This window comes from Acyrthosiphon pisum, chromosome A1 (genome assembly GCF_005508785.2).
Source record: "Acyrthosiphon pisum isolate AL4f chromosome A1, pea_aphid_22Mar2018_4r6ur, whole genome shotgun sequence".
Lineage (NCBI taxonomy): Eukaryota > Metazoa > Arthropoda > Insecta > Hemiptera > Aphididae > Acyrthosiphon > Acyrthosiphon pisum.
Window position 1 is genome coordinate 153015597 of NC_042494.1, and position 26178 is coordinate 153041774.

The 26178-nt window shown below is 30.1% G+C and overlaps 3 protein-coding genes across 6 annotated transcripts; 1 reads left to right on the top strand and 2 right to left on the bottom strand.

Moving 5' to 3' along the window:
- Positions 1-4909: 4909 nt before the first annotated feature.
- On the top strand, positions 4910-8499 carry LOC100574175 (protein FAM183A-like). 4 transcript variants are annotated; one of them, XM_016803171.2, is made up of 4 exons: positions 4910-5038; positions 7425-7526; positions 8060-8207; positions 8305-8499. In XM_016803171.2, exons 2-4 carry the CDS (start codon positions 7439-7441, stop codon positions 8471-8473), a joined length of 405 nt encoding a protein of 134 aa, XP_016658660.1. In that variant the 5' UTR covers positions 4910-5038; positions 7425-7438; the 3' UTR covers positions 8474-8499. The 4 variants fall into 4 exon arrangements, with proteins under 4 accessions (XP_016658660.1, XP_016658661.1, XP_008181496.1 ...); XM_016803172.2 differs by having other exon boundaries at positions 4917-5021; XM_008183274.3 differs by lacking the exon at positions 4910-5038 and adding an exon at positions 5060-5788.
- LOC100168596 (phospholipase A-2-activating protein) lies at positions 8486-16114 on the bottom strand. The gene is made up of 11 exons (XM_016803170.2): positions 15812-16114; positions 14092-14285; positions 13297-13569; positions 13067-13211; positions 12084-12254; positions 10415-10549; positions 10168-10342; positions 9714-10101; positions 9472-9624; positions 9116-9387; positions 8486-9041 (listed from the first exon to the last, which is right to left on the bottom strand). Exons 1-11 carry the CDS (start codon positions 15937-15939, stop codon positions 8754-8756), a joined length of 2322 nt encoding a protein of 773 aa, XP_016658659.1. The 5' UTR covers positions 15940-16114; the 3' UTR covers positions 8486-8753.
- Positions 16115-18319: 2205 nt separating this feature from the next.
- On the bottom strand, positions 18320-25018 carry LOC100166536 (transportin-3). Its single transcript, XM_001947970.5, has 17 exons — positions 24706-25018; positions 24418-24621; positions 23946-24326; positions 23720-23883; positions 23508-23658; positions 23077-23223; positions 22798-23009; positions 22589-22734; positions 22048-22239; positions 21874-21974; positions 21651-21791; positions 21430-21570; positions 21138-21370; positions 19767-19923; positions 19520-19687; positions 19338-19450; positions 18320-19237 (listed from the first exon to the last, which is right to left on the bottom strand). The coding sequence occupies exons 1-17, from the start codon at positions 24823-24825 to the stop codon at positions 19177-19179; spliced, it is 2832 nt and encodes a 943-aa protein (XP_001948005.1). The 5' UTR covers positions 24826-25018; the 3' UTR covers positions 18320-19176.
- Positions 25019-26178: the final 1160 nt, after the last annotated feature.

Sequence of the window (26178 nt, forward strand, 5' to 3'; positions counted from 1 at the left end):
CAAGTAGGTATTGGTATTTATGCTAGACGCATGATCAAATTTTTAAAAATATTTTGGCACTTTTTGATCTGCTTATAAAAAGATTTGAAACTTTCAAATTACAAAATATTGGTTAGTCCCTATGACGGTATAACTTGGAATTGTGTAACAAAAAACCATTTTCACAAACGGTAATAATTTTCGAAAATATGAGTGACTTACGTTAAAAGAATCACCCTGTATAATATGTATAAGCTACTGCAGGAATTACCCCCTGCTACCTTTCATACCCAACTCAGTTACATTATTCATATTTATATAGTACCTACCATAACAGTTTAGGTACACATACCTAGTGATGTTAAAATACAGTATTTTTGTTTTTATTATACCGTATTACATCTTGTATTATACGTGTATACAATGTGTATAATACATTAATACATACACACTGTATACGGTATAAAATCCTGTATTAAAGAATATGTAAATTTGAAATTATATATACACAATTTGAACTTGATTACTCAACCATTGTCCATTTCCCATTTGAATATTAAAACTTATTAATACAAATAAGAAAAATAATATAAATTAAATTCAAAAGAAATAACAAAGTCAACAACTAAATTAATAATTAACAATTTCAATAAACATAAATTACTCTTTTGATTTTTTTTTCTAAATAATAAATAAAATAAATGTTTAATGTAAAAAAAGTAACAAAGTAACAATAGTAATACTTATAATAGTTAATAGTAACAATTTTAACACTTTAATCTTTTAGTTTCCTTTTTAAATAATAAGTAAAATATTAAATAAGTAATAACTGTTTAATATAAAAAAAAAAAAAATAATAGAAAATAAAATAATTAATACTTAAAAAAAGGTTTTATACAGATTTTATACCATCGTATAAAATAATTCTATACAGCGTGTAAAATACCATGTATAATATGATATTATACAAATTTACATCACTAGGTATTTATCCTACAAAATAATATACAATTTTTCGTGTATTTATAGAATTTTGTCAACATATGAACTTTCAAACATAACTTGTACTTGTGTATCTTTAATATTATTGAATTGCTGTATTATATAACAACTTACGAGGAACCTTGTATTAAATGGAAAAACTTTTAGACCCAGAGAAATTTTTTTGTCAATATATTTTATAGAAAAGAAATTAAAATTTCAATTGACTATAAATAACTCAAAAAGATTCAAAATTTTTTAAAAATATATATAATATACAGATTGTCAGAAAAAAATGTTCTATTATAGGAGAATTGCATGCGCAGGTAACAAAAATTATATTATAATAAATTAAGCTTAACATTTTACAATAAGTTATGTTTTAAAATTTTTTTTTTGTGGGTCTTTTAATTTGAGCATAAATTCATAATAATTTTTTAGAGTCAAAATCACGACATTTTAAGTTAGAAATCCCTAAAAATTGTCTTTTTAAACCCAAGATTTTAAAATTGATTTCAAGATTCCTTAAAAGTTTTTCTACCTTTAACAAAACAAAATGCCTACAGGAAAGTCAAATTAATTATTTATGAACGCTTGAAGTTCAAATTTGTACGGATTGTACCAGCCGTATACGCTCGATTTCTCTTGAAAACGAATAACCGTAGGTACCTACTTGAAGTATACACCAAATTTTATTTTATCAGTTCCTATATTTACTTGATAACATTTTCACGTGGTTTTTTAATTCCCTGTTCTGTCTGATCTCATATTTTGGGGCAGAAAAAATGTCACCACACCGGTAAACACAATATACTTGCACGTGGCCAAAACCTTCAACATATTATTTTATTGAGATTTTGTATACATAACAAAAAAAAATTATTATTTAATGTTCTTTATGGGTCTCAGTGGTGCAAGGAGCACGTGAACATAATCATGTCCAGTGGGGTCATTATTATGTTGAAATAAATTATATCATACTTTTTAATGCGAAAAACAAAAAACAACATTTTACTGCGTAAGCAGAATAATTATTTGAATAGATCATAATTTGATGAAAAATTTTTAAACAATTTTGATAGTAGTTATGCCGAAAAAATGAGAAACAAAACAACTTAAGTTATAAAAAACAATAAATATAATTATTATAAAGAAAAAAAAGACATCGGACAAGACGTGGCGATTTGTGGGGAGTACGTGATGGCGAGTGGGTGGTGATGCAGATAATGATGGCCACTGGTCACCTCTACACAGTTCTCACGGCCGGTCCTGCGGGGCGGACAAGAGTCGCGGGCGCGTTTGCTCTGGACGCGAAGACTACCATGGAAGCGGACGAAGCCCGGCCACGACGGCTGCGAGAGGGATTACGACAGTTGGCGACGAGCGGCTAGTGCCCGATGTATAGTGCGCTTGGCGGTAGGTACTGCAGACGCTGAAGGCGACTGTTGTGAAGGCGACGGGCAGTGACCAAAGCTCGGAGCGAGTGACGAAGACTACAATATCGGCCAACAGGATCAGACCACTGGGCGAAATAGGGAGAGAATCTGCGCCTTGTCCGCTGCCCTCGGCCAGGGGGGAACTCTCGGACGGTTTCACTTCGGGGAACAACAGTAGAAAACGCGTGCGGCCTTGGCAATACCCGTCCACACAGCGGACGCGATCCTCGCCGCCGTCCGTCTGCGCGTTTTGCTAGCGTTGCCCCCGGGTCCAGCCAGCCGATCAAGTCTCCATAGCTGTTCTTGACCTCAGCTCCCCTGGCCGGTGTGACGAGCTCCGCCTCGTCACTGGGCGCTTCCACAGGCGTCTGCATCGCTGGCTCGGCGACCACGTCGTCTTCGATCAATTCAACCAGTCCAGTACTGGAATCGTCGTCCGGTTGATGGGTTTCCGACGAGTCGCCGACTCGCCGCCCGCGAACTGGGTCGCATAGTACAACAGGCCCGCCAAATCCGCAACCGTAGGCTCTTCTCCAAAGTTGTCAAATACGTTAAGTTCTGTTTCCATTATATCATACTCGATGTTGTTGATGATATTCTTTAGAACATCTTCTACGGTTTTCTCAATTCCTTGGGTGATTGTTTCGGTATTAAGCGATCTAGCCATTTTCACAGGTAAATTATACGCGTGTACCTAGGTATAGTCAGAATAAATTGCAAGTGAGCCGATTCCGAATTTCGTCATAGGCCGTCGCCGACGATTTAAAACAAACATCGTTTATTGGTAGCCAGCAAGCAAACCATCATATTATCAATAATCGACCGGCAGCATCGACTAGATTTCGCGGGCCCGATTATTTTTCCGAATACAATTATTTTTATTATTATTATTGTAATACTGTACTTACGTTATAACACAGAGATATACTATGACTGTATTACAATATTTTAACGATGATATTTATCGATCTACATTTTGTACTGTTGTACTCGTTTTATACTTTTATTGGTGAAGTCTTTTAGATTCTGATCGTAACGATTAATTCGTATTGATATTTTACAATCACCTATATGTGTTTTGTGTGTGTGAATAGGTATGAGGCGCACGGCGTTTTATGGTAGAAAAAATGATTTGTTCTTCAACATTGGGGATGATTTCAAATCGAAAATTGGATCTAGTTGGTACCTACCTTTGAAGGGTGACATTAAAAGTTATTTTCTTAATAGTTGGGAAAAACTTTTTACTAGTATCTTCTATATATTTTATAAATATATTATATGGTATACATTTCAATTAATTTCATATTTATTACACATTTTATCTATTACACATTTAAAATTTTCTATTTATTTTTCCTTTAGATTAAGATAAATAAATTTTCACTTAGTGAAAAATTAAAAAAAAATCAATAAAATGTTTCATATATTTTTTTTTCTACTGCTACTCCTGACATTAGAAACAACTATTTTTTTTAATCTCTAACCTTACATAATTGTTTAAAAATAATTTAACAACAATAGACGTGATATATATATATATTAACATAATTTATTAAATTATTAATCATTTTATGTAGATAGTTCATCATGTCCCCATTATTTTTCCATTGTTCATGTCCTGTTTATATTTGATGTGACTTATTAAGAATATCCAAAGGTGGGCATTAACTAGTTAGTTTATTTTCTAATCAACTTATGAACTTAACTAGTTTAATTTACAGTTGAAATAACTTAGCTTTTCTCAGTTGATTTAAAAAAAATCCATCAATTAAAAACATTTTGAAATTTTTCGTTTATACGTAAATATTACTACTTCAGTATAAAAGAAAAATAATCCAATACCAATATAATAACACAAATATTTCTGTTTTTTTTCTTGATAACATAATTTTGTGTATATTAATATATTTTATTAAGTTGTAAATTATATATATTATGCGAGTTGCAATTGTAAATGTTTTTAATAAAATTAATAATTTTAAATTACTTATTGACAATTGTTATGTTTTAATGTTATATTATATAACTTATAATATTATATTATATGAAGGTCATGTACTCATCTTCACGTGTTATCACGTATCATATTATGACATTCAATTGATATACGATATAAAAAAATATATTTGTTAAATTATTAATTTGAGATGAGTATAGTTTAAATTAGTAAATAATAGTAAAGTAAAAATAAAAGGGTATACAGTGTACATTATGATAAAAGTTCAATACATATTTTTTTTTATAATTTAAAAAATTAAAAACTAGAAAGACACATTCAATATTTATTTGATTTACATACCAATTAAAAAAATTAAACTAAAAATTAATTTTTTTTAAACTGAATGAAGTTAATACTTTTTTCTATATTAACTTTTAACTTATCGAGTTAAATTTATAATTTGTTAACTGTTAACTTTTAACTTATCGATCTTGTGTCCTCTTAACTTAACTTAACTTGAGTTAATTATTTTCATTAACTTGCCCACCTTTGTGAGATTTTATACCATTGTATAAAATAATTCTATACAGCGTGCATAATATCATGTATAATACGATATTATACATTTGTATTATACAAATTTACATCACTACACATACCCAATTTATTGAGTTCAAGACGTTCAAGTAGGTATCTAGTTCAGGTAATCAGATTTTAAAATCAAATCGGAGCTGTTTATAAAAAAATAAAAATAATGTATGTTGCATGCATATAGGGATATACCATTTTTAACTAGGTGAGGTGTATATATATATTATACCTATTGGTGTAATGGTTTTTTTTTTTAATACCTAGGTGTATACCTATATTATTCTTGCGTGAATGGCACATATTAGTTCCCAGACGTTTTTTTTATATATATATTATAATAATAAAATCGTCCGTCACGTGCACATAACAGTCAGAATATTATTATCTACTATCTAGTCATAAGCTGAGAGTAGGCAACTACGAGTCGTCTGCAGGATTTTAAATTTCACGACGTGAATTACACAAAAATTATAGATTTGTTTTTCCAAATGAAATATTTTATAATAATATATTGTATAAACTGTAGTAGTATAGGATATTTACGACGTGATCAGTCTGTAAATGATTTTGTGAAAACGGTAACATTCGATTAATATTTCCAATGTCGTGTATTATATTTATATACAAGCGTATTATCATTGATTATAAATAAATAATAAATACTAGAAGGTATTATAAATCAATGGTATACGACTGAATTTGATGACCATGGCGTGTAGTAATTTGTGATCATTCTGTATAGGCACGATACACACGTATTTCTTTATTTTATATATAATAATATAATACTTATATACCTAATACGACTTCCTCAACACACTGCTCTCGCCACCACGTTTAAAGGATCGCGAATAGTTCAAAGGTAAGTAAAATAAATTAAAATTACATTTTGTCGTTTTTTTCCTTGCGGCATCACTATACATGGACAATATGCTTATTGCTTAACCCCATGCAGCATATTACATTTTGTCCTAGAATTTCTATATATACACCATAGGCGTGTGCACAGGGGATGCCGGGGGGACCCTTCGTCAAAAACGACAAGGATCCTAATTATTAATTAAGTATAAATTAAGTTAACGAAATTATTGACGAATTCAAAAATGTTGTTCCTTTTAAACGTCGATTATCATTATAAGATTGTATATCTAATCTATATATTGTTATGTAATATTAGAATGAATAATAAAATAAAATAAATATTTTTAGTGCATTTGATATCTTTAAAACATTTGTCTGTCTCTATAATTGTTTTCAAAATTATTGTGGGCCCTAATTTTTGTGTGCACCCCCGAAACCAAAAGTCTGCGCACGTCTATGATAGATATCACACCAAACGGGGTATGGTCTGTGCGGCCGAGCCCCGTATAATGTATAAATGAAGGAAAACTTTAAGTTCCCGTAATCCCTCATCAGCAGAACATGTTTATGAACTGTGAACATTATAATAATATTGTTTCACTCTCATTAATTACTCGTTATAATGTTTGTTTTCAGTTCTCTTCCACCGACGCACAGCGTAAGACAAAGCGAATTTTTTTAGTAATCTCGGGAGAAAGATCACTTATTACAAAATCTTATAGAAGATAATATTTTTCAATGTTTGACATATTATAGCCATATAGGTATTATAATTTTACTTAAAAAAAATTACTGTGAATTGAAATTGTTATTTTATTGTCTTGAGACAATATTTAAAGTAAGTGATGTCAAACCCTCAAAAATATTATTCTCTATTATTTTTGTGAGAGGTGATTTTGTTCCAAGATTATTCAAAAACGTGAGAAAACGATATTGCATGAATTTGTATTATTACCTATAAAATATGTATTATAATGTTAATTAATGGTGCGCGTGGGGGCCTGTAGAGAGAAAACAAATTGCGCGATCACATGTTTTAAGTTTACTTAAATAAATAAGTGTTGTGAATTAGATAATATGTATATAATATAATATTTTATAATACGAAAACAACGAACCGCGATTATAATTAGGAAGGTGCATAGATTCTAAAATTGTTAGATAGATATAAATAAATGTACAATGTTTTTGATCTGGACTAAGTTCAACTATTTTTAGACTCTAAAATAGGCGTAAATAACATGTTATTATTCAAGAACAATATTTTAAACGACAGCAATATTATAATATTTTGTCGGCAGTAAACAAAGTATTGATTCCAACTCTGGATATAGAGTCCGGAAAGTAACAATGGGGCTAGCAAATTTATTAAAACTATGTTGCGCCTTGTGCCTTAGTAAAGGTACGAAGGTTTACAACAAAGAGACGGTCGTCAGCCGACAAGACAAATAGCGATCATTAGGGAATAAGAAAATATGCGATTGATAGTTGTTTTGCGTAGCGAATGCAACTACGGTAGACGGTAGTGAAGGCGACTAATAACCATTTTATTTAATGTCGTGTTTGTTACAATCATAACAAAAACCGCAAACTGCACGAGGAAATAAATTTTCTGTAAACGTATTTTTTTTTTCTAGTCACACGCAACACAATGTACAACTACACTCTTTTGGTTGAATTGTACAAAAAAGAAAAACAATTTCAGAAAGTATACACCACGTTTCGACCTAACTTAAAAGGTTAGTTATGAATTTATAATAGTTTTTTTTTTTACTGTAATACCTACTGTGCATTATAAAACGTTTCTCAATGCAGAAGAGAGCCCGAAGAGCAAACCTCTCACTAACTAATGTTCTTATTAAGACTAATTATTATTAATTGGTATACATAATAAAAATTATAAGCACTTATTTTGATCGTCGTAAGCCTAGACTCTAGAGCAGGGGCCACCACCAAATGGCAATCCGTGGACGAATTTTATTTGGCCAGCAGATGCGAAATTTATTTATATATTTAATTATTAATCTTTATAATAATTAATTAAATGAGGTTATCATTTTATTTTTTTTATTTTGTCTACTTTCAATATAATATATAATATGCACTATGCAGGTACATTGAATTTTTAAGGTCCTCGAAGATGTCATGAATTCCTAATGTGGCCCTACAAAAATATTAATTAGTGACCCCCCCATATTTAGAGCAACAAATTATTTTAGCACCATAATTGGTTAAACTTAACGAGTATTTGAACATAATATGCAATTTATAGCACCACCTGTAACGGGAAAATTTTATGCTCGTCACGAAGCAAATGTTAATCAAGGTGAACCAAATGATCACTACATAGAACTTTTGGCACAAGCTAAATCTCTAGGGCCAAAGAACAAATTTCCTTCTCCAAAAACTGAAAATCAAAGGTAAATATTGAAGTGTTCATAATAAATATTATTTCAATGAAAAAATTGTTTATAATATAATATTCTACATTTTTAAGTATAAAATAATTTGAAGCAGTATGTCACTTTTTTGTAGGTATGGGTGGCACGATAAATCTTTTATTCCACGAAATGAAGATATATTGATGTTTCCACACGTGGAAGCACCCGAAATAAAATTAGACATCATATTAAAGCAGAATTATAAAAATGAAGTACCATTTAGTGGAATACCTTTTAAATTATAATAAAACAAAATATAAAAATCATAGAATAAAACTGTATTTTTTCTTTTCGGTTTGTATCATTTTAACAAGATACTTCTTAGATATATTACAATACAATACCTATAAAAATGCATTTTTTAACATTATTTTTAAACAGTAGAACAAATGTACAATATTAGTTTCTTTTTAAAATTAGATATTCTTATACTTGCAGTTAATGTTTTACAAACAATTTATTCCCACTGTTACATTTCAATTTATTATAAAGTATAAAATATATTAATAGTAGTTTTAAACTCAATTACTTTCCAATGATAGTCATTAAATGTTTACAACATGACAACACCTTTGATGGTTCTGAATTAGATGCCATCAATTCAATGTAATCTCTAATTTGTTCCGTCAAAGTCGGAGGATATTTTAAACTTAATAATGTTCCAATTGCTACAAAACAACGGAACATTGCTTCAGGTTCAGTCAGTCTTGGACACACCACATTTATTGTGTTATTCACAAGTTGTATAGCTATTTCATCATCAGATTGTTTAATCATAACACTGAAATTCAGCATCAATGTGGCTACAGCAATCTATTAAGAATTAATTAACACCTATAAATATATAAATTCAATTTAGAAATGAAAATATCAAAACTATATCTCACTTGAAGGGGTTTTTGAGACAGATTTTCATTAGATAAATTTCGAATAAATTTTAAGAACTCTTCATAGTTTTTCACTACGAGTAGTTCTCCTTTTTCATGATGCATAAGATTACATAAGCACCTAAATGCCAACATCTGATTAGTAGGCTTTTCAATATCATGAATGTGTGGTAATAATTTATCCATAATTAAGTTGTTTGAACACAATAGGTCATTTACACGTTTGTTGCGCACAGCCAGTCTTGTAATATCCAATACAGGAAATAAAATATCTTAAATAAAGCATAAATATTATTTAGTATAATAGTATAATACTATAAATTTATATTACAATATAATATAGACTTGTTATTTACCTTTGGGCCAATCAAGTAAACTGATCAAAATCTTTATACTATCCTCATCAGGACTAATATTTACATCACAAAGTTTCACAAGAGAATCAAGTTGACTTTGGTTGAGTTTATTAAATGAGTCACCTGCTTTTTTATTAAATTCTTCAATTTTACCTAAAACATACAAAAATTAAATAAAGCACAAATATAATATTTAATATTATGATGAACATTATATTTTAAATATTTATATCTTTACTAACTTAAAATGGTTGAAGTATTGGCTTGATCAAATTTCAAATAAGTAGTTTGAGGAAAAAATTTGTTGTAACCTGAAGATACTTGACCCAGCTGTTCAGTGAAATGGTTTTGACTGTTCGATCCAGATGAAGAAGTACCGTTATTAGATGGCACATACCTAGCTGCCCCTGTATAAGGATCTACATAACCTTGGTTAGCAGGTAATGGCGGAGGAGCAGTTTTAGCGTTTGAAATTATAAAGTTTGCCACAGTTTCTAAATAGGATTGTGGTAAATCGTGTTTGTGTATAAATGCTTGAGCCACCACCCAAGGATCTTCATCTCTGTTAAAAGGTAATTTGAGAGGAGGGGCTCCATCTTCTATATCAACGTTCCATACAAAATCATACTCCTACAAATTATAATAAAAGTGAAAAACATTAAATAATCATGAGTAATATTTATTAGTTTAACTTACCTTTCCTTCGTGCATGTTTTTATTCGGGTCAGATGCACTTAAAACATCACCAATTTTATCCCATTTACCAACATTTGATAACCATTTATAACAAATAGGTTTTCCATTTTCATTAACCATTATTATCTGGCCATCACTTTTTCCAGGTTTATACAGTACTTCTGGTCCAGGCAAACTACAGAGTATAAATAAACAAAATCATATTGTCTGTTTCATAACTTAATAATACAATCAATACCAGACTTACCTATCCACTTTAATGCCGCCAACTTCTTTTTGAGCCACCTGGTTTACATTGTCAACTTGTTCTTGGAATGCTGCTTGGGCTTCATTTGTAGCTTGGCGATTTGAATCCGTACTGAATATTCTTATTAAGCCATCACTAACAAACAATAAATATAATTCAATAATTGAAATATTTTTATTACAATGATTAAATTATTCAAAGCATTATATTAGGAAGCAGGTTGAATTATACAATTTTGAATGTATAAATATATTTACTCATAAACAGTAGATGTTAAGAATAATGGTTTTTAGTTGTTGCATTTTTATTATTAAAGTGTAACAAACGAATTGTTATAAATAAAGACCAGAATTATATTCTCCTAAAACATCTAAAAATGATGTTAATGTTCTCTAAAAAACCTTAAAGGGGCTCTCCTTGTGTGTCTTTAATAAGGGGCAATATTTAGGTAATATGCAACTTCGATGCTGCTGCCCATGGCATCTACGTTAGTCTTCAATGATAATTGGTGTGAGTGTGATTGTACCGGGTTATCTATGCACACACTGCATGCATATAAATGTCAATAGCATCGCAAACCAAAAATAGAAAGCGTGATTTTTTGTTCAAACACGCTTTACAAAAAAAACTCTCACGCATCGTTGAGGTCTGATTTGATTTATCATTTTTTCCTTTAGAAGGAGGCGCATTGGATTTCAATTTTACATTGTTGCTTGAAACAAACATAATATAAATAGTAAAAGCTTGTGAAAATTGGTCATATTCAGCATCGTATTATATAGTTCAGAAATAGTCCAATGCAAGAATGCCCGGTAAGAAGTGTTTCTCTTAAAAAAACATTATCGAAATCAGATCACTCCAAGAGGCATGAGTTTTTCCTGTAAGATATGTTTTTGAGTAAAAAAACTGGGTTACGTGCAAGCCTCTTAAAATATTCTCATTATATTCTCTAATAAATTTAAAAAATATGCAAAAATAATCAATGAACATCAATATATGCTTTAATATACAATATATTATTTTATTTTTTAATAACACTCCTTTATTTAATTAGTGAGTTACACTTACGATTTTAAAATTAGCTGTTTTTATATTTTGTTTATTTAAAAAAAAATTAAAAATCAGGCAATTGCATTAAATACATAATTGCACATGTCCAAAAAAAAACTTAGATACGCAATAAACATAATATAACACGGAACATATATGTTGATATTATCAGTATGAAAACCACTACCAACACTTCAGGTTAGCCACTATATTTAGTGAACGTCACGGCAACTTATGATAGGTGCTAGAACACTGCGTGCTTTTTTTTTTTATCAAAATGATGAAAAAATTTCCAGGTACCATAATATTAGAACTAAATTAACATTTTTCCTCACAATTTAAAAAATATTCCAAAATATTTTAAATAAGCTAAATATTCCTTAACCCGAGGAATATTCTCAAATATGAAAAAAAAAACTTTTTCCTACAAACTCAAAATTGAATGAATCATCCACATTTTTTACTTACATAAGACTGCATAGACTCAGTAACAATATGCAATAACATATAAATTTGGTTTTTAGTTATAATATTATAGTATTGACAACATTTTTAGTATAATTCAATGCGCGCCAACGTATATAGAATCAAAATAAAAATGAGATTAAAACATACATACCTAGAGCCAATAACAATATCTGTATTTGGAAGAATAGTTACAGCCCATATACTTTGTGCTGGTTGTAATATGACTTGTTGTTCGGAACTTTGCCAAACATTTAGATATCTATCTTCTCCGCCAGTCACAACTAATGAATTAGTCATATCGGTACCACAAAAAACACTTAAACTATACAAAACATAAATTTTAATGAGTATTACAAAGCAAAATTATATTTAAAAAAAAAGTAATATGTGTAGTATTTAGTGCACAGAAACCAAAATTAGTGGTTTTCTATCGCAACACCATTTATTATATTACTATAGTCGAGTCAACGAGAGAGTACTATTGGGCGGCAACCAAAACTCGTCCGTTCTCGCGCATTCCCACCACTAAAACTCCCAAACTGCTGGCCGCCGACACCGATGTCGCCATCACCGTCGTCGCTTAGTGAGTGGGGGTATTTACGGCGGCAACTAGATGGTAGAGTGGGAGAAATTTGGGTACGAAACCGCGGAGCTTGATCATTTGGATGCGCGAAGGAATAGTACTCTCTCGTTGGCTTTAGTATATAATAATTAGGATAGGTCCACAGTCATAATCACAAAGAGCTGATATTATTTCTATGTATAGAATATAGATGTAATCTATACTCCATTCCAACTAAGAGAGATAGTACTCCTACTGGTGCACTCAGCGTTGGGCCAAGTAGAAGAGAGCAACGCATTATTCTTATAGATATCATTTGCTGACAAGAAAAAAGTTTTATACTACTCTACATTATGATAATAAATAATTGCTGTGTAAACCACATTAGTGAACGAGCGCTGTTGCTGGTTAGATTAAGAAATATTGTGGTAATGGTAGCTTTTGTAGTGGGATTTTGTGGTGGTAATTGGTGTTTGTCAGCGCAGATTGTTGTTTTTTTTTCGGAATACAGTATAGTTGTTATGATATTTTAACCTCAAATAACAGAATACATATAGTTTCTAATTATTTACCTATAAATATAGCTAGGATGGCCATAAAACGTTTCTATGCATTCACCAGTTCCTGCACTCCAACGTTTTACTGTAGCATCATTTGAACAAGACAGAAATTCATCGCCCAACAATGCTGCTAAATCTCTTACACAGTCAGTATGACCTAAAATAAAATAATACATTTGTATGTGACAATAATTTAACAGTCTGAATATATGACAAAAAAAAAAAATAATAATATTTATTACCAGTTAATTTTTTTATAGCAACAGATGAATTTTCTGGATCACCGTGTAAAATATTGTGAATAAGTAAAGTTTTATCTGCAGAACAAGTTATGACCTGATTATTAGACAGTTGTATTGATGACCAAACAGCTGCTGTATGTCCTTTAAAAATCGTTAGCAAGACTGGCTGATAAGTATGATCAGGATTGACGGTTATTTTCCATAATCGTGCTGTCATATCCCACGAAGAAGTTAAAAATGTATTTGGTAATACACCAGGAACGATTTTACATACTAAAAATAGAAAAAATATGAGATAATAAATAAGTATGTTAATATCATTTATGCCACATAGTTTTAAATAAATAACTTATGTTGATATTAAAATTTAAATAATTGTTTTTTTATTCCACTTTTAGACAGATTGTCATTGGTCGATTAGAACTTTAAAACTAAATTTTATTATTTTATAACTTTTCTCTAGATTCATTTTATTTTGATATTATTAATAGATATGTTGACTTTTCCAGGCCTTGAATACATTTTTAGACTGTTAGAACCAATTAAACTTTTAAAATAAATTTTTATAATTATTATTCAACTTCTAAAAATCATTAACATGACAAAGCTTGAAAAGCGAGTTAAAAAGTGATTGTTACTAAGTTGTACTATCTATTACAATTAGTATTATGTTAATGTCATAAAAATACATATATATATATTATAATACATTCTTCTACTCGCTACTCTAAATTAAAAAAATAGATGATTCAATTTTTAATTTATATAAATTGCCTGTGGTTAAATTCTTCTTACCAGTATTTGTATGACTAGTTTCGGTAAAAACTGGTTCTGGTGATTCAGGAAGAAATCCACACATAAGTTTGTCATTACCACCAGTTACAATGAGACCATTTGGTAAGATATCAGATTTTTTTAGTATTGTGACTGATACTACATAGTTAGTATGACCTTTAAATGTTTGAACTTCTGTGAATCCAGCATTTTCACTGAAAGTACAAAACATGGTACAAATAAATATTAAGAATGGAATTTATCTAGTTAAAGTGGGTAATTTTTGTGTAAATAAAAAATACCTCCTATAGTTTTATATGTAGATTTGCATGGTCTGTATAATATTTAGTTGAAAAAATTTTTGTTCCCGTAAAACAATGTTACACAAATTTAAAAAAAAAACTTAATTTAAGTGAATATATTGTTATTAAAATGTTATGCCCCACTTGGAATTGACTAGAGTAGGTACCTAGTTTATATTTGGATATAAAATAAATGGATGAAAGTGGAGTACTTAGAAATAAATTGATTGACTCAGTTCTACATATCGTTCAGAACAATAAATTGCTGACTGTAAACCTGAAGTGCATTTTGTTTGGTTTTGACTTTTAGGGCCAGTATTACAATCATCGGTATGCTTCGATTACGCTTAACCGGCTGATAACAGATTTTATTACCGGCCGAATTCGGCCGGTTAGGAGTCGGTTAAATTTAACGGGAGCTGGTAATACTGGCCCTTAAACAGCTATCAAACTCAAATTTGATAATGACCGTTGCACCATTAGAAGCATGTGAAATGTATTTATTTTATGAAAATTAGGTTTTACCTTGGGTTTTACTATACAAAATTGATAATTTTAAGAAATATTCTATATCACATCTATCCACAACATGTTATCCATTATTATTATTTTGAAACCTGAACAGGTACTATTTTTACTATTATCATTGACAGAATACCCTATACTATAGGCTCTATAGTTAGGTACCTAAAAGAATAATAAAAATAATACAAATAGACATGTCATTAGTTATATTGTTTTAATAATGGGTACAAAAGGTAAAATATAAATTAATATTAAATTATAACTAGTTATTTGTATTTATTTTTTATTTTTCTAGGTACCTAAACTCTATTGTCAATTGTCATCAATAATTAAAAATAATAGTAAAATATTCACTAATTTCAAGTATTTAACTATGTGGATAAAACTAGATTCATCCTTTTTACAAGGTGGATGAGAACTCACAAAAATAGAGATTTTGATAAATGGATGGGACAGTAAGAAGTAAGTACCTAGGTAGTGCTTGAATAGTGAAAATATTAGATAGAAATGTAAATGTATAAAAAATGTGTGTATCTGGATATCAAAATGTTTGATTGATTACCCAAGATATAACTAGAAAGGGTACGCTTTTTTTTTTTTTAAAAAGAAGAGGATCTCTGTCTCACCTCAATTTAATGCTCTAACACAGCTTATCATGCAATAAATAATACATAATTAAAGTACAACCGCTGTTTGGCTAAGAAATAAACATACTTAACCCGACCTAGGCATATTGTTATTGGACACGTTAACTACCCGAGAAGAAAACAAAAGTAGGCACTGAGTGTAAAAGAACGGTTTTAGAAGCCAAATCGAGGATTTCCGAAGGTTCAATTCGAGGAGGTAAAAAATTAACAACGAGGTATTGGCAAAAACCTAAAAATTACAATACCTAGCATGAATTGGAATATTACCTGTTCGGTTTCCAGAGTTTAGCGGTCTTGTCTCTGGACGCGGATACGATGTAACCGTCAGCCCCGGCGGCCAGTCCGCGGACGTCCATTACGTGTCCATAGAGGACAGAGCTTAGTTTATACGCCATAAAGCTGGCGAGAGTACTCGAGAGAAACGAGATAAAATGACCGTCGACGATAATTTTAAGTAATAACAATCGTAAAAGTTAGAATTGTTCGATGAGCGATGGCCGATGAGCCCGGTACCTACACTGCAGTCAGTGCCAGTTACCTACAAATTGTAGGCTACAATCCATATTAGATAAATTACAATTTATAATAATAATAATAATAATAATAATAATAATAATAATAGTAATAAACGAGAATTCATTTACCGATACGAAGTGAAAAACGTTTGTTATCAAACACCGTTCAGGAGTTCTCAAAACGCTACGAATAACAGAATACAATTAATAAAAAATTGCCTCCACAGCCGTGGCTGCCGCAGGCCGCAGCTTGCTGCACACATTAGTCTAGTCGGAGTCCCCCGACTCCCGCGCATACAAATAATATCAGACGACAGATAATATCAGCGGCGATCAGAGTCTTAAGTCATTAGGCAACACTCAACAGACAATGAAAAACTTAAAAATAGTCAATTTGAAAGGTGGAACGTATTCCTAAAATTAGATTAAAAATAACCCGTAATTATACGATCCAATTATTTTTATCTTCCGACTTCCTTCTCGTTGGACAGCGAATACATCTGAAATCTGATGATCAACAATTTGTAGCCGAGAATAACATTAATTGTTCAATAATTCGACATATTTTTACAATATAATATTATAATCTACAGACTGAAAGTTAAGTTTTGCGAATTTATGAACTGTCAATGATATTGTTATTAATAAATAATAATTAATAAGTTTATATTATAATTGTATTCGAGATTTCAAGGTGGATATTATAATATCTTCATATACCTATACATCCACAGTTCCTTCTTATTTATATTCACGAGTTAAGATAGGTATTAGAATTGATTTTATAATAATTACTCAATCAATGTTATTAGGTTTAGCTGTTTAGGTATAATACCAGTGCCGGCGCCAGATATTTCTCATTGGTGAAGGGGGGGCATTTATGTATCGTTACTCGATCACCCACTAATTTGCTTATATCATTAATTATTCAGAAAGTATTGATAAAAATGTTTTGTGTATAATATGCTGTATTTCTAAAATAATAAAATAATTAATTGATCAAATGTCTTTATTTACTTACATATTTTTAACATAATGGAATCCAAAGTATCTATAAGGTATAACCTAAATACTTATAATACGTTTTATATTAACTTGTAATAAGGTTATGTGACTAAGTGATTTATGACTTAGGAGTTATGACATACGAATGTGTTTTATGCATAGGCGCAAATAACTAATAAGTGGGGGGAGGGCTTTAGGGGCTAAGCCCTCTCAAAAATGGCCATAGCCCCCCCAAACATTTCCTACAATTTGTTTTAAGCTTATTCAATATTATCAAAGTAAGGCTTTAGCCCCCCCAAATCCCAAACGTTATTTGCGCCTATAGTTATATGCACATTCATATTTTATGTTCATTGTAATTAAACAAATACAGAGAGGGCTTTTAAAGTATCTAAATACCAACATATTGGTATTACTTATTACAATAATAAATAAATGCAATTTATTATGTTAGCATTATTTATTGTATTTAATTATTATGATTATATCTAAATATCAACATACCATTAGTTTTTACTTCTTAGTATTAAATGAATATAAAGAATTACAAATTATTAGAATTGTAATATATTATATATTATAGTATTTAATAAAATGCTCGATATAAAATGCATTTTCAGATTAGATTAAAATGTTCAACATTAAATTATAGGGGAGGGGCAAAATCAAATGTTGGGGGGGCACCTGCCCACCCTGGCACCAGTGTAGCGCTGCCCCTGTATAGTATTATTATAGTCGTATTATAGATGTGTATTGAGTTTATATTATTGTTTGGTGTTAATCAGTCTACAGTCTACATCCTCTCAACAATTAATAATATTTAATGTATTTTATTTTATGAATTCAAATTATTATTATTATTGTATAAATAACAATTAATAATACTAAAATTAGGTAGGTAATTTACTATTATTAAATTAAGTATAATGACAAAATAAATTTAATTAAAAAAAAAGTATTGAATAATAATTATTTCCAATCTCTGAAATAACTTAAGTAATTAAAGTAAATTAATACTAACCTAACCTTATGGGGTACTTACTGTTTGATTATTGCTTTCTAACCTATAGACAAGGCCATAACAGAAAAAACATTTTGGGGGGAGGTCCAATTTTTTTTTAATATGGATACTTGACACATAATTTTTATGTTCAAAATATAAAAGCTCTTGTTCTACTTTTAAAAATTTCAGGGAGAAGTTACGTCCTTGGATATAAACTATAACAATATATTTTAATAATATACACTGTATTGGTAAACAATACAAATACATTTATTGGAAGTGGATGTCATATAATATGTATACACAATAGATCTAAAATTTTGAATACTTCTTCGAGTCAATGTAATGTGTTAAAGCCACAGTGACATAAGTACACTTCTGGGGTAACAAAGATTTTCAGACAAAATATCCTTACAATCCATAACACTCTATGGACCAAGCAGGAACTTAAATAAATCAGTAATAATTATAATATTATCTTATAATACATATTTTTGGTAGTTAAATAAATAATAATATAGAAATACATCCTTATGAATTTTTAAAACAAAAAACTTTAATTACAATTAAGTATTCAAACTATATACAATGGTCAATTAAAGACTGAGGTAGATAATGCTACCCCTCACTAATCTACGGGAACACTTTTCAAACAATCATTAAACTTGAATGTTTATTGTTGAAGTAGGGACCAGAGAAAGATACTATTTTTAAAACTGAACATACTTTTGGCTATTTAAAATTATATTTTTGGCATAATGCTCAAAGATTAGTGAATAAAAATTATTTAAGTTATTTATTTTAGTAAATAAATAGAGGATAACTACTGGATATCTCTTGTACATTACTCAATAATAAACATTTCATACAAAAGGTGTGTGAAAAATGCTCAATTGGTGATCATTTATTTGTACACAATAGTTAGTTAGTATATTAACTATAATGCAATTAAAAGTGATATAACATTGACCATAAAGTTTGTTTTTTTCACAACTATAAGCACAATCAAATGGGGTGAATTATTACAAATTCAAAACAAAATGATTTAAACAGCAAGGTCAAAAAAAGTATAACATTAAAACATTTAAAAATATTAATTACAGACAACACTACCGAAAATACCGCGAGAATTCCCGTAATGAACGACACAGCTCTCCATCATTTTCATAACTAAGACAAGGCATAAATAATTATTTTTAAAATTAAATATGTAAACCTATAAATAATTGTATTGTTTTGTATAGTATTACACATATTTTCTAATACTTACCTATGAAAAGAGTTTAAAAATTGCAAACACTGTTCGTTTGTTGCTGTAACTAAACCGGCAGAGTTTTGCTTTGGTAATTTTTCAACAGCTCCGTTTAACCATCGTAAGGTTTGCTGTAAATGTCATAACAAATAGAAATAAAAATCTACTATTTATACAGTACACAAAATATTAGTTCTTACAACTTTATCATATGCCATCAGTTCAATTAGCACGTCTATCACATCAGGCAACATGTATGTTTGAAGTGAGAAAACGCTAGCTTGAATTAAATTGTCTACTAATTGTTCACCAATTGAATTTACAATGGAGGTAACATATTGTCTACATTCTTCATTATTTATACTGTCCTGTGTACATCATATCGTTATTTTTAATATATTAAAAACATGTTTCTTTTTAAAATAAAAATAAAAACTAATCATTTACTTTTCTTGATTTTCCACATAATAATAAATCTAATAGAAATTTCATAACAGATGCATTAGCTTCTTTATGATCCAAAGAAACAGCGGTTATACTGCACCTAATGATCACTTCAAGTACTGGAGACTGAAGAAAAGGCATTGGAAGTTTTTGAATAAATCTAAAATGTTAATAGTAATATAAAAATTAGGTAAGTGGATGCTGCTCTGCTGTACAGTAATTTACAAGTGGGTCACTGTAATGAATAGTGTTAAATTTGAATTCAATAATAATCATTGTATACAAAAAATAATTCTGAGCAAAGACAGCCTATAATATTACTGAAAGTGGCGGATCCAGGGGGAGGAGCAGGGGACTCGGGCCCTCCAGACTCTTCAACAGACTCCTTTTTTTACTTACAGAAATATTTTAAAATGTGTAATGTAATGCATTATAATTAATTACACAATCTATTTATCTATTTTGGAAGCCATTGGGAATGCAGTTATTGGAATGATCCACGAATGCACGAAATTATTTTTATGACCGTGTCACCGTAAACAATATTATGTTATAAAATATTGTGTTTTCGTTTTGTTTTTGATTTCAATTTTTCAAACTTAAAACCATATCGTGTTTTTAATTTATTAACTTTTTAAATATGGATTTTATTAGCAGAGTGAAACAAAAACTTAACTATTATAGGTACCTAGTTAACATAAACGATTCCTAATCCAACCATAGTAAAATTAATAACATTCCCTAAATTACCATTTCTTTCATATTTTTAGGAACCTCAACTAGAACATTACAATTTATAATGTATATTGTATTTATGGTTTAGAAGTAATTTTTTAGGAGCCCACCCAAAAAAAAAAAATTTAACCTTGGATCAATCACTGTTACTGAGTATAAAATTATAGTGAATTGTGTTCAAATTAATTTATTTCACTATTAGGCAGTACAACAGTAGGATAAATTCATTTTTGCCAAAAAAATTACATTTGAAAATATCATTGTATGTATAAAATATATACTAAAATTGTTAATAGTGGTTTAAATATTATGTAATTTCGTCAAGTTTGAAGTTAAAATGTTTGTAAAAAATAAGTGGGTTAATTTTTTAGATTGTTTGGTTACAGTATGAACTATTTATGAGAATTGTTGTTTAACATTTTTAATCCGTAGCTATAAAAATTGTTCAATATTTTTATAAATTTTGTCAAAATCTGAACTTCAAAAACTTAAAAAAAAAATTATTCCTACTGATCTATAATATTTCTAAATTGCTATTAAAACTACTTCCAGGAACCTTGTATTACATTATTCATTGCTCTGCTCAGAATCTAAAAGTAAATATTTACTTAAACATTAAGGTACTGATTTGTTTTCTACCTGCATGCCAATCGAAAGAAATCATCAACGGTATCTGGATAGTTTCTGAGTCCATCTTTTTCACTAAATAATCGGAATGCCGGTTCAATAAATGCGTCTATCATTTCTAATAGGAGTGAGTGACATTGTGTCATAACGAGTGGGTTGTCGTATTTGGAACCATACTCATCGACCAAAATTGAACCAATATAAAGATAACAACTGTGATGATGCTCTTTATATAAATATGCCATCTACATAAAATAATTGTATGTAACATTAGCACATAGACTTCTTAATAAAATGCACTTACTTGTTGAGCAACTGGTGCTAAAAGTGCAGTTGTTGACCGACTAACCAATCTAATCATAAATCGAAGACACCGACAAAAATGTTCAGTGATACGTGAATCTGTTTTATATCTAGTGCAAATTTTAGACATAGATGGCCACATCTAAAAAAAATATCATTATATACCATTTAATAACTTAATAACAGATAAAAAGAAAATTCTAAACTAATATTGTGACATACTTCAACAATAGCAACTACACAGGGGTCTTTTTCATTATTTGTTTTTGTTGCTAAATGTCTTAAAATTGCTGATAATCGATCCAACCAATATATTGGGTCTGTTGAAGTATTAGTTTCAGGAACAGTTTTCTCTGATGTAGACTGAACAGGGAGATAACAAGTTAAAAGACTATGTAAATACATTATTTTTATACATCTATATTAAATTAACAGAAAAAATTACCTCAACTAGAGCTAGTAATGGACTCAATTGTCTCCCACAAATTTCTTTGATTGCTTTATACACATGTTCTTCGGGTACTTCAGCAACAATAACGGCAACACCTTCAATATAGTAAAGGAAATTTAAAAATGTAATAAATAGAAACTATTGATCAATAGATAATCTGTTGCACACCTTTTAATAACCCAATAGCAACATCATTTGGCAAATTTAGCATATCGACAACTTTTAGGATTTCAATAAGTCCGCTGAGATGTTTGACCATGTGATGTCGGCAAGTAGTGCAAATACTATGTAAAGATTTTGCTGTGACTGCAGCAAGATTTGGTTGGCGTAAACAATACTGTAGATAATTCAATATTGGTTCTATGACACAAACATTAAAATAGTTTTAAGTTTAATTGTTATTTTTTAGTTAATACATTTCAGTATAATCTGTCTAATAATTAATTAATTAATTATTAAAAAAGGATTATATTAATGTAACTAGTATTATTATTAATTATTACTAATTAATTTTAACTTTTTAACTTTTTAAGACGACTATTTACTACCAAAATAAGAGAATGGTTTATAAAGGATATTATAGTAAATAATTATTATTATTATTATTATAATTTATTATTTCCATAATTATTTTTTAATTACATAGTAATTAGATTATTAATAATTGTTTATAGACAATTTTTAAATGTGATTATTAACTATTAGATACCCAATGTTTCTGAATGTTGTTCATGTGATATCCATTCGCATAACTCTCCTAACAGCATCACAGAAGTGTATCTCATGTTTATGTGAACAGTTTCTGGCATATTTAGTATAGCTTCAACCACTTTTGGAACCACTTCATTCTCATGTCTATGTGAATTATAAGCAATATGAATTACATTTTTTTAAAACGAGTAATTAATAGTAACTAACGGCAATATATTCCTAGCAATAGCTTGCATAATAAACAGTGCTGCTTCCATTTGATCCCAAGTGACATTGGACACAGAAGCTGTTTGCAAGAGCATATACATTTGTTGAAAAACAGCTGATGAACTAACTATAAACACTACATCTTTAATCAAATCTGAACATTTCATTCTGAAATCTGCGAAGTCTTCTGTGCCTTCATCCAATAGTCCTTCCTGAAATATAAAAATGTACATTGAAGTTACTTACGACAAACTTAAATTAAAATCAATCAAGACTCACATGATCTGTGTCAATCATACAATGTTTATATAAAGCACCAATTAATTGCTCAAAATAAGGTTTAAACATTTCAGTTAAAACAACATTATTTATTTTATATAATTCTTCGGATAACCTAAACCATAGGTTAAATGTTATTAATAAAACCTGAAAAAAATAATAATATGTTCACATGAATTAAACATCAAAGAATCAAAAAGAAATATAAAATTGATAATTTATCAAGTTCTAAAACTAAAAAAACAATGTTATTGAAGGTCACTTTTGACAAAATATTGTCATTTGACTGAAGCCACAAATTATAATAAATTTTACTATGAAGAAAATTGACTAAATAGCCAATTATAAATAAAAATAATTACAAGTGGAAAGTATTTTGTTAATAACACATAATTCAGTAAACAATTACAATACAAACATTATCTATTCACCTCATAATCATGATGGTTTGCACATAAAATAACCGAATCTAATGCTTTGATAGAGAAATGTGGTAGACCATTAGATCCTAGGCTTTTGTTAATCATGGTCATTACTAGAGATTCTGCTAACTCCGTGAATATTCTACAGTAATTAACCGTTCTGTAATCAAATTCACATGACATAAAATATAAATTTCCATTTATTATATTTATCAACATACCGATCCAAGTCTTCATTAGTAACTGACATCATGTAAGCCTGCTCTAATCTACTAACTGAATTTAAAATCTCAATTTGTATTTCATCTTGATTGTTATTATCTTCTAGATTCTGGAGGAAGGCAATCACTGCATCAGCAGCCGCTTCTTGAACCATATTAGACCCCTGTAATGATAAAAAGCATATTTAAATACATTTCTTAACTTAAAAATTAGATAAATCTTTACATCAAAACTACACAACACATTAAATGCATTTGACAGCACATTGCTGTGCCAGACTTGTGATAATGATACACTTCTGATGTTTAACCATGACGCAAAACACTTGTATGATCGGATTTTTATGCGTTCATCATTTGCTTCAGATGTCAAGCACAGCTCTAGTAATTGATTAACAGCTGGCAAGTTATCACTAAATTCAGTATAAATTTCAGACCGACGATTAGCACCCAAACGTAACGTTCGAGAATTGACTTCTTCTGGCAACACAGTCAACAACTCTAGAATGAAACATGTTTTTAACGAATTGTATCGAGATGCAATGTCTACAGCAGCGTTCTTCCACGAACCCATTTGAAGAGCTAAGTGTGCCAACGCAACGCACAACTAAAACACAAACATGATTCAATTGAGTACACGAACAATGTTTATAAACAAATGATAATACATTATTATATATTTAAAGCTTAGGAGGTACCTGTGTAGCAATTACTCCGTCAGTAGTATCGTCCAATTTTGACAAATGATTTAGTAGGGCATCTCGCAACGATGCATGCGAATCTTGGGGTAATTCATGAAAGGAGTTTTGTAATTTAGAGCGCATAGTCTGTGCCGCTAAATAACACGAATTCAGGTCCACCTTTCTGGCTAACAACTCGTCTGCAATCTTCCATGCGTATACCTGGGGTGGTGAACAAAAAAAAAAGGATAAATTATAATTTTGGTTTTTAGTCTTACTGCAGTGTGCGGTCGACAGGCCACGTACCGATTTCTGCATTTCGTTCAGCCAGTTCGAGGCTTGCTGCTTTTCAGTGGGGTTAGTGTTTTGGTTGTAGAGCGCGTAAATAGCTTCGTATACGGTTTCTATCGAAGGCGAGTCTTCCATTTTAGCAGGTAATAATATAATGGGCGTGTAAGAGTTAGCTGTAGTTTTTTTTTTAAATTATTATTTAATAATCACATAATAAAATAGAGTGCTAAACTAAGTGAATCGACTACGAATTTAGTTGCCAATAGGTATAAAGTTGTGTTGTAGTAAGTAAAAAATATAATTCGTAAGTCGTAACATTTGTTTGATGTTTATAATATCGAAAAATGATAAACCGAAACTTGTGATAGCGGCATTTGCATGGAAAAGACGTGAAGCAGTAGCCCCCCCGGGACCGCGGTCGGTCGAATTCACCCGCCAATTTTTTCGAAAAAAAAATATTAAATAGAAACGGCCGACACTGCGCGGGAAAAACAAAAAATTAAAAACCAACTTATGTTGTACGTTTTAGACAAGTAGACAACGTGCACTGCCATTCAATATCACGAAGTACCAAGTAGATAATATTATATAAATATCATTTACATCGTGTACAATATTTACATGAACGATCGTCGCGATCCGGTGGTCGGGCCGAGGATGACTGGGGCGGCCGGCGAGTGCAGTTTCGAATTGTGATTCACGACGAAAATCAGACAGATACAAATACCTACAATAGCCATAGGTGGTCCCTGGATTTTACTTCAGTACTCTGGTGACGCACATTTAATACAAAATACCTACACAAACATTCATAGGCGGACTATAGGAATAAAAATTTGGGAGACAGAAAATTTGGCCCAGTCTTAGGCTAATAATAAAATATTTATAAGTTATCGGCTCAAATTCATTCAAGCAGCCCAAATTTTCGCCAGACTCAGGTGGGGACCGCCCAACCAAGCCTAGCCAACCGGCGCTATATGGAATTCTATGATTACTTCTAAGACAAAAATGTGAACATACACGTTTTTATGTTTAGAGCTGTTGTTATATCAGATTCTGGAGTAGATGGATGTAGGTTCCTTATGACTACTCTTAGAGGTTTATCGGATTGGAGCTGATATGTGTGGTACTGTGCATTGATTTCTTTCAATAAGTGAATGATTTTTCTGTAATTGTCTGAGGTATCAGTTTGGACTTTAAGATGGGTTGAGGTCGATTTACACGAGAAGGTGTTTGGACCGATGCACAGTGGGGCAATTGACATCGAAAGCTGGCAAAAATAGCATTTATCAAATTTTACTTATCTTATTGAATTATTATATATATCAATAAAGGAGTTAATACTGCATTGTTTACCGGTTTTGTGCGCGTGTTGTGGCTTAAATTGATTTAGTTACAGCAGTCGTAATATAAGTCCACAGTGTTACAGTGTAAAATCCAGCAGAATAATATTATTTTCAATTTTGGTTTTCTTCTGTAACTTAGAGA